This window comes from Ascidiella aspersa, chromosome 6 (genome assembly GCF_963924565.1).
Source record: "Ascidiella aspersa chromosome 6, kaAscAspe10.2, whole genome shotgun sequence".
NCBI classification, from domain to species: Eukaryota; Metazoa; Chordata; class Ascidiacea; order Phlebobranchia; family Ascidiidae; genus Ascidiella; species Ascidiella aspersa.
Window position 1 is genome coordinate 27,637,297 of NC_139452.1, and position 10,252 is coordinate 27,647,548.

Below are 10,252 nucleotides of genomic sequence, written 5' to 3' on the forward strand. Positions count from 1 at the left end.
GATAGTCAGTTTAAGCAGAATTAAAGCGCCCTAATCAAACCAACAGACCCAATATAATTAAAACTTAAATCGTAGCTACAAAAGACTCGATGTAATTTATTTTTAATTGCCAATCAGCGTATACCCCGTTCACAATAATTTGCTCTCTATCTCCTTTTCGCGCAGAACAAGTTGATAAAGTGATTATTTTACGCAAGTCAGTAAGCTGTTAATTAACTGGTGTAGACCGTAGAGCTCCATGGGAATGCTAGTATTGGGTGCACCCAACTTATATTACTATTGGATTGTGAAGTGCCGAATGGAGTGACCAAAGCGTGCTGAGACGAAATACAGGTATCAGGTATGTGACACACTGAGTCTATTTCTATTTTAAATAACCTGACATAATACAGCTTGCTATAAGCAATGTCAAAGCCAAAATGGTTGAGTAAATTGACTGCATCTTCAAAAGGCGTTTCGATACGCACGTTTATCATCATCTGTTAATGACAGATATGTCTAAACCTCATTTATAAAAGGGGAAACGTCACGTTAACTGATAATATAATGATACAGGTGCTTATCAAAATGTCTTTTTCAAAATGAAGTCAAGATACTCGATCGTTTTGACTTCGACATTCATTATCAAGTTTCATAACAGATCGTACATAATGTACCTAAATATTATATTCTGTAACTGTATTGAAATGGTATGTTCAGAGTGTTGTATTTGGGTTGTACATTACACGCGTTTGTGACAAACATCTATAAAAGTCAAGATCAAAAGTACAATTAGACAACAGACTTAAGCCAATGACTTAAAATACGTGAAGTTTTTTAAATATCTTTAAATTACTTGACTTGACCAATATTTTAGACAAAGGTACTTGGCTTAACCCGACCTTCGAGAATTAAAGAAAAGAAATGACTTAATTTTGACTTAATCATTTTATTTAATTATTTCAGGACACCAAACTTATATTACAACACTTATAGTTGGATTGTGAACTTGAGAATAGAGTGACCAAAGCTTGCTGAGACGATATGCAGACACAGGTATGGTACACTTATTTTTATTATAAATATTTGAATATAGTGTGTTGTGTAACTGTATTAAAAAGTATGTTCAGGGGGTTGTATGTATTTAGCTTTTACAGTTGTAAACAAGACGTTTTGTGACAAACATACATAAAAGTCAAGATCGAAAGTATAAGCAAGACAGATGCTAGGGGTGAACAAAACTAAAAAACTTTAAAAAGCACTGCTACCGAGTATACAATTTTGCAAACCACTAGTAGGACCCTAAAAAATCAACTACCCATTGTTTCGTTTAGATCTCCGACGTCGTTGTATCAAATACCTTGGGTTAAAATGAAGTGTTCTCAAAGTTTGCACATAAAAAGTTTCTTGCTTTATACTGAGTTTTTGTTATTTTTTGTTGAGTTATTGCTCATATTCGGACGAATTTACCAATTTTAATAGTTTTGCCCTTTATTTCTATGTCAAGGACAGAGAATAACTAATCCAATTTTGCCAGAAAATGCTTCATATTAACCACTAAACTAAACAGTCATATGATGGATACAATTAAACAATTATCTTATACATAAGGTGAAAAGAGGCAATAAATCGGTCAAATATGCGGTTCTTTGTTGTTTTTGAGCGCATTTGTTTACATTTCAACTGGGCTACACATTCATCCTGTCACGCGCCTTACAAACGAAGCCCATTAAACCGCCAACGTAACGCAGTAAACACGTAATAGTGGCGACGATTAGGCTTATACATGCACGGAACACTTCGGGAGAATCCAGCAAAGATGGATAGATGTATTTATTCGAAACATCGAACGCAAAAATAAACAATAATAGAAATACACATCTACGAAAATTATGGTTCTGAGTTCCCAGGGGCAGCGAAAGACCGTTAGGTACATCCAGTCAGCTGCCCCCTGGTAGTGGTTCTATTCGCATTAAAAAATGTTGTAAGGAATGAATCTTATATAAACTACGTAAGAAGGACGACAAGACGTAAAACATATAACACCTTTCTGTATGCAAAAAAAGAAAACAAATATATGAATGTATGAATGTTAACTGTTTGCTTTCGGGGTAAAACTAAACTTTTATTCGAAATTACTTTTCCTCTATAATGTAGGTAAACCTGAAGGGCCATTTATTTCGCAGTTACTCGATCAGGACGAAATTACAAAATAACGATGGTCCTATCGAGACCAAAAATCGTAAAACTGATTTTACATACTTTCAAGCGACTAACCGACAAAAAGCGCCTTTTAATATTTTTACAAAATTTAGTTATGTGGCGACAGACGTGCTCTTTGCTTTACACGTCTACATAATTCATGACCTAATCAATAGATGGCACCCCTTGCGATGATGAAATAACCTAGACACAAACAAGTCATTGCTACCAGTAATTTCCACTTAAATAAAGTATTTTCGTCGTCCGATAATCCCATGTACTTCATTCGCCTAAACCAGGGATTCTCAGAGTGGATCCTTATGTCGCAAGCGATTTAATGCGGCTGCATATATTTTTTCGGTGAAATAGCTTAAGGTTTTTAAGGGGTGATATACTTTATTCGAACATTGACAAACTTACAGTTGCTGCTTTTCTTAGGAGAAAATTGAAAAACGCTATAGGGGTACACGCGTGATGAAAATGATTAAGAACCACTGGCTAAAATCACGATCACGACTGTGCTGTTTATAGCCAAGCCTTTGTAGTATAGTTTGTGCTTTCAGTCACGAACCTAAATGTCAACTGTCAAACTTGGTTTTGATTGATAGCAAGATGTGATTGTTGTTTTATGAAAGCAATCTTGTTTGAATAAGTTTGCTTAAACGCTTGTGTTGGAATAAATGTAAGCTTTAAAAAAGATTAAACAGTCCAACCTAATAACTCTAAAGAACAGGGGGAGTTGAGTAGAAGACAATGTCTTACTAATAATCAATAGACTGTAAAAATTTTGTTTCGGTAACAAAATAAATATAGTGGATAAGGCACAAAGGTGGATTCTATTTTACCTTTGATAGACAGAAAAATACAGTAGCTGCCTACAGAGCTCAAAGTTACACAAATAATCGTACAACTTATTTCAAGGCAGTGGATTTTCGTTTGGGTTGGTGGATGACAAATTGTTAGAAATATGACGTCACAATGCTACCTTAAAACGTGACGTAATTTCAGCAGGATGAACTAATATTAGTTTCATAAACGCCTAAATATGTTCCATTGTCAAGCCCTTAAACTTATCTTTGTGTTGGCACCTTCAACAAGGCCATTATGTTAATTTTTTTTATAATTCTGTGCATAGCTAAATATGCCTTTGTTGAAAAACTACGTTTGATCAGAATAAAACTTTGTATTACCCATTTACCACAGAAGCAATATGATAGAATTTTATTTAGTTTAAAATGAATAACTAAAATATGAAAATAGAGATTTTACCACGGCTGATATGCAGACTTTTGAATGAAAGCGATTTGCCAAAAGTAAACGAACTGGTTGCAAGCAGCTACAGTTACCAGCATCCCGCAAGGCAAATATTTAAAATAACAAAAGAAGATATTGGTGACTATGACATCATAGCAGCCAAGGAACGCGTGAAACACAACGCTTCGTTGGGGACTTTTGTGAAAGAAACTGGAGAACTTGTTGGTATTGCGATGAACACAATTCAGACAAATGCAGACGGAATCCCTCATTGCAATAAATCTGCCAGCGAGCGACTTTTATCTTCCGAAAGATTTGCGAAATATTTATTTGGTGACGTGTTGGCCGATTTGCAAACGAACCGCTACCTTTACGGTTCAATGGCTTGCGTAAGGTCCGACTACCGTTGCCGTGGTATTTATTCAGCGCTCCAATATTTGGCAATGGAGCTTGGTAGAACTAGGAATTGTGAATTTGTAGTGCATATTGCCTCGTCTCTATATACACAAAAAGCAGCCAAAAAATTGGGCTACACAGTATTAAGGGAGATGCCCTATGCCGACTACATTGATCCTGAAACTGGGATGAAACCGGATTTAAACTTATCTGCAATTAACAATTCTAGTCAGTTAGTGTATAAAATGATCCTACCTGCTTCAGACATAAAATAACTTACTCAAAGTAAACTGCAACTGTACTACCACATATGTTGTTCTCGCCTAATTTACAATAAAAGCTGTATAACAAATTGTAAAATGTCGTTCATTATGTTCTGGCGACATAAATATATTCTGACTATATCTGTGTATATTTAGCATATTGATTCAATACTATTTACCGTGCATTCTGTTGTATACCATTATCGCACAATTGTCGCATTACGTCATAACTACACATACGTCATTAGCAACAGCAATTACCTCATTCGCAACTACAAATACGTCAAACGAAAATTTTTGAACTCACATAGTTGAAATGGTCAAAAAATGCAGTTTGGGCGTTATGACTACTTTCGTTTGTATTTTGACAGCTTATACAAAGTTGCAGTGAAATAAATGCAACTCTATTGGAAAGAAAGCGAGTTATTTTTCTTCAGGAATTGTATGTAAGTGACTCCTGTTCGTCAATTGCTTACTGAGAGGTAGACACGACACAATAACTTACATAATAAGAATATCAAAGCCCATACAGTACTATGTATCATTTTGACTTAGACAGAAGCTCTTCTATCTTTGGAATATCGCTTTCTGTAACCCTTCTGGTGTTCAAAGATCCGCTTTTCTTATAAGCAAAATTCTTTACCATATGCTTGTCTAACCCTGGATTGTTGATCATGAAGTTCTAAATCTAAATAGTGGTTATTAAGTGTAGGTGTAAAGGTTTTCTTGATTGCAATACGTACTTTATTAATAAGTACTTCAAGAGTCTTTGTAAATGGCCGTATTTGTCTATGGCAGGGGTCGGCAACCTTTTGCTAGTCGCGGGCCAAACCAACCACAGCAAGCTCTTGGCGGGCCGTAATAAATTCTCACAAAAATTTTGTTATAAAAACGTGTGGTTCTTAATCATTCCAAATCGGGGTCGGACCTAAATGTTTTGTGCAATTTGAATAAAAATATATATTTTATACTAAAAACTTAACGCGCGAAAAATTGCGTTTGATTGGTTTAAATTGCCTTTCAATTTGCAAGACGTGACGCAATGTGCGCGCACAAAAGTTAAATTAGACACATTTCTGATACCCTTTGATGTAATTTTATCATAAAAGACGGAATTCATCAGAAAAAAGATTAAGTTGGAGAAAATTTTATTGGGTTCCATGCTACGATTAGTTTCCACTTAGATAGGTTTTGTGCGCACGACCCTTTGGTCTTAGAAGACTCCCTGGAAAGGAAAATGTATGACACAAGACGACTTGCGCGAAGCACGAACATTTTTTGCGTTTTTGTATGGTTCAAAAAGTTAAAAATATGATGCATGGCCTTGTGTCTAGTTTAAAAAAAGAGGTCGCGGGCCGGATGATTTTCACTCCGGCCCGCGGGCCGTAGGTTGCCGACCCCTGGTCTATGGCAAGTCTATGGCTATGGCATAGACAAATACGGCCATTTACAAAGACTCTTAAAGTAATTATTGAGGTTTTCAACCTATGGAGGTTTTCAACCTATGGGCCATGGCCCAGTAGTGGGCCATGACGCTGTTTTCAGTGGGCCACATAGCTTTGCATACAGCGATATCAAAAATCATGTAATTATGAACACATAAAAGTCCGACAAATAAATAGCAAGCACCTCGACCTAATGCTGTGTTTGTGATCATTTCTTTTTGCAATGTCTTAGATTTCTCGACACCCAACGTGTGGTACGGATGCCGGGAAGGTTGTCCAAACGTAACAATCGCCTTACTTACGTATTATTCTTTGTTACGTTCATTGTTTTGTTTACGAGTAATTTTGCTTGGTTTAGGACAGTGCGACGTTCCCGTAGGTGTGTTACTTGTATTCCAGGGTTCTTTTTAATCAGTCAAATTAACGCAAAAAATATGTATCTCATCAAGGCAGGTATTTTTGACATTATGCGATATTCCAGGTCTAAATTTATAAACTTCAATAATATTTAAAACGTTTTTAAAACCTATGTTCCTTCTATCGTCATAAATCGAATACTGACTTTACCACCAGGAACTACCAGGAGTATAAAAATACAACAATTGTTTTCAAATTTTACACCAACGTGGAAAGGGAGATTAACCATGCGCTCAAAACCCATAAAGTATCATTGTAAATATACTATTGGCATTTTGTGATAGTATAATTAGTCTTGTGTTGTTTCGAAGAATATCTGGAGCTACAAAATACAAAGCACCAATTTCCGGTTTCATTTTTCAAATGCTATTAAAGGCCCTCTGTTTTCTGTCAGCTATTTCAAGGAAATGCAATATTTAGACATTTGACTGGCTTCAGAAAGTCTGTAACCGCAAAGTCAGAAGATAAAGGAATGTACTACGTAAAATTTACGGCACCTTGGGCGCATTTCATTATAAACTGAACCTTTTTCGATTGGCTGCCCATGATATTTGCTGATGTTGTCCATCAACATATATTTCGTAGGTCTGCCGCCGATTTTTTAGCTCTGTTGGTGTGCCGCAGTTAAAAAAGGTTTTAGGACAGTGTTTTGTAACGATAGGTTCGGTTTGCTCTGCAAACAAAAATAAATTTAAAAAAAATTAATTGACGACAACGTTACACTGCCTGGCTTGAGATTGCCGGTAAGAATTAGTTTAATGCTTTGTAGCAAAGTTAAGAATTGTAGTTAACCGGTGGCCATTTTAAACGTATCTAAGTAGAGTTATATTATATTCTCTGTGTAAGAACGTTGACGTAGTTTGGAATGATGTATATGTTGTACATATTGAATGTCGTATAACTTTGCTATAGTACGCAATTATGGCTTATTTTTTGCTGTGGTGATTTTTACTTGCAGCGTGTATATATGTTAATTGTATTGATCTTGCGTTGACGCCCCTTCGTTTTCCTGATAGAAAACCGCGCTACAGTAGAAGGCATGCGTCTTTCACTTGTCTGTTTATATATTATTGAGCTAATCGCCTGGTTCCCAAGCCACGCCATTAAGTATGGGGCGACGTAACACATTTGAAATATTCTACAAGCTTTATTAATTTATTGTGTTGTTGAAATTTGGTGTTTTTCATTAAACGTTAATGAACCAACGCCATTTTTTACTAATTGAGTGGGTTATGAGCAAAAAAAGGGTAAAAACCCTTGTCGATGCTAAATAGAGGGTTTGGGTGGCACTATATGTAAAGACAAATGCTTTGACCTGATGAAGCACGGTTGTGTGAAAGCTTGTCGAAAATTCAAAATAATTTGTCTTTGCATAATGCCACCTGATCCCCCTACTTTAAGAGTATGAAAAGTAAATTGTAAATGTACTACGACATATATAAACTGTTGCTACCAGGCATGGTAATATAAATCAAAAACAGCTTAATATAAATCAAAAATAGCTATAGGTTGCCGAAACGTTGGTTAACAATTACAATTACCAGAGGAGCTGTTTTTAATTTATAGTACTACGACATATGTTGTTCTCGCGTAATTTACAATCAAAGCTGTAGAACAATTTGTAAAATGTCGTTCATTATGTTCTGGCAATATTAATTTTCTCTGACATATATTGATTTAATACCATTTACCGTACACGCAATTGTCGCATGACGTCATAACTACAATTACTTCATTCGCAACTGCAATTACGCCATACGACAATTTTTGAACTCACGTAGTTGAAATGGGGGGAAAATGCAGTTTTGGGGATATGACCACATTCTTTATATTTTGACAGCTAATACAAAGTTGCAGTGAAATAAATGCAACTCTATTGGAAAGAAAGCGAGTTATTTTCCTTCAGGAATTGTATGTAAGTGACTCCTGATCGTCAACTGTTTACTGAGAAATAGACACGACAAAACAACTTACATAATAAGAATATCAAAGCCCATACAGAAGTGTAGGTATCATTTTGAACGCATTTTAACATCATGAATAAAGAGTTATTCGAAACTTTTCAAAATGATACCTACTTCTGTATGGGCTTTGATATTCTTGTTACATCTTACCACAACCTCCAACCATTATTAACTAACATACAGGTATAGATACGATACTTTACTTCTTGTATTCCACATTTCATTGATTATCTTATCAAGTACGTGTTGTCAAATATCATCTTGTTGGTGCTTGAATTAACTTTGTAAAGTGCTACTATTGCTAGTTGGTTCTTCCAGTCGAATTTTAAAACACGTTAGTCATTTAGGGTTTCGTTAAGTGGTTTGTGACACACTATAAATAAATGTTATTGTCTGGGTTGGCAATTCGGGATTTTTGGAAGATTTTCAAATTCGTATTTTCAAGATTATAAGGAACCTAAATAGTTAATAAATGCTGCAGCATGGTCAGTGGTTCGCCAACCCTATTATAGGACATAGCCTAGATCAGTGGTACTCAAACTTTTGTTAAAAAAATACGCAACGGTCCCTTAGCAATTTTTTATTGCTCACGGTCCTCAAAATTATATACAAATAAACTCAAAATAACGCGTTGTTTTTAATTGTATCAATGGGACGGGTGCACTTGCTTCTTTGCTATCAGTTATGTTAACCTCTAATTAACTTTATTTGAGTCTAGCAATCACGAACAGTTTTAAAACCGTGACCGTACAGCCCAGAGTGGCAGCGCAGCAAGCTGTAAAAACGTAATTCTCACTAGCGCAACGCAAAACTATGACGTCACAATGGACAATTTAATTTAAGCGTGCAATAACGTAAATAAACAACCAATCAGCTTGGTTTGGAAAAGTAAGTTGCCTGAAAATTTTATTGCTCAAAAAATTATCTTCTTTAGGAGAGTCGTGTTGAATTTTTTGTTAGGTGCTTCGCGGTCCTAGAAAATTGTCTCGCTTAAATGAGCAATCTCCTCAGGTCCCCAATACGTTAAGCAATTCTATTGTAAAAAGTTGAATCGAATATAATTTCAAGTTATTTTGACAAAATTTGTTACGCACCAATGTCACGTAGAACGACAATTGAATAAAACGACACATCACATATAATATAGATTGTTAGCCTAACTGCTGACGTAAATATTTTGAAATATTATTTTAATCTGACAAAATGAAAAATCATCTGTCAGTCACGACTTTTTACATCGTGTTGACAAAAAGGAAGCTGTAATATGACGCTAGGAAGTGTTACCATAGTATAAACTGAATCTGCTTGACTCAGGATAAGTTTGTGCTCATTCAAAAGCTACGCATTTCGACGACATTTACTCTATTGTAGAGGATGGCTATTTAACAGAAAATAAGTTACCTTAGTAGCAATATATGCACTATTAGAACAATTTTTAAGTGAGAAAGCAGCCTGTTATATATTGTGTAATTCACAAATAAGTAAAGCAAAGAAATTTACAGCTAAGTTTTTATACAGCGTTATGTTAGACAAAAATCCGCAAAACCGACTACAGTAGTAGACTTATTATAATGCTTTCAGACCATTGTTTATTTGTTATCCATCACTCAGTTGCCCCGATATAAATACTCAAATATTGTTTGTTTATTTTCATAGTAGCATTTCACTTTATATGGGTAATAATGTAACAGTGCTTAGTCGAGTGACTTTTTAAGTTAATTTCTATTTCTTCAGTTACGAGGGTCGTCGATTGCTATTTGACGTTCCCTAACCAAAAAAGTGGGAAATATTACCGACCTAAATCATCACTGTGATGCAGTATTTACATCATATGCAGGTGGCTAATTATTGTTGTTAGTTCAACCTTCATCTTCAGACTTTTATTCAGGTAATTCAGGCACACTCGACTAATCCATCCTGCAAGCACTGTAACTTCACTGCGCTCTGTTTTCGAACAAAACTAAACCTTTTTGCGATGAAACAAAAACCGCAAAAAACAACGTATACTTTGGAGCGTAATAGTTGGAGGTTGTAGTAAGACGTAATAAAAATATCAAAGCCCATACAGAAGTAGGTACATCAGATGTTAAAAATGAATAAAGAGTTATTCGAAACGTTCAAAATACTTCTGTATAGGCTTTGATATTCTTATTACGTACAACGTATACTGTTTCCTACAGAGACATAGGGCGTAAAAAAAATGGAAACCCTAGCCAAAGGTGTTGAGATTTTACCTGGCTTCATATACAGACTTTTGAGCAAAAAAGATTTGCCTCAAGTTAACGAATTGATTCGAAATTACTACAGTTTCCACAATCCTGGAAGACAAATG

General features: G+C 35.4%; 1 protein-coding gene across 1 annotated transcript; it reads left to right on the top strand.

Moving 5' to 3' along the window:
• The first annotated feature begins 3,431 nt into the window (after positions 1–3,431).
• On the top strand, positions 3,432–4,106 carry LOC146141082 (uncharacterized). The gene has a single exon (XM_083392805.1). The coding sequence runs from the start codon at positions 3,432–3,434 to the stop codon at positions 4,104–4,106; it is 675 nt and encodes a 224-aa protein (XP_083248931.1).
• Positions 4,107–10,252: the final 6,146 nt, after the last annotated feature.

Coding starts and splice junctions, on each gene's coding strand:
- LOC146141082 (XM_083392805.1), top strand. CDS start 3,432: ATGAAAATAGAGATTTTACCACGGCTGATATGCAGACTTTTGAATGAA.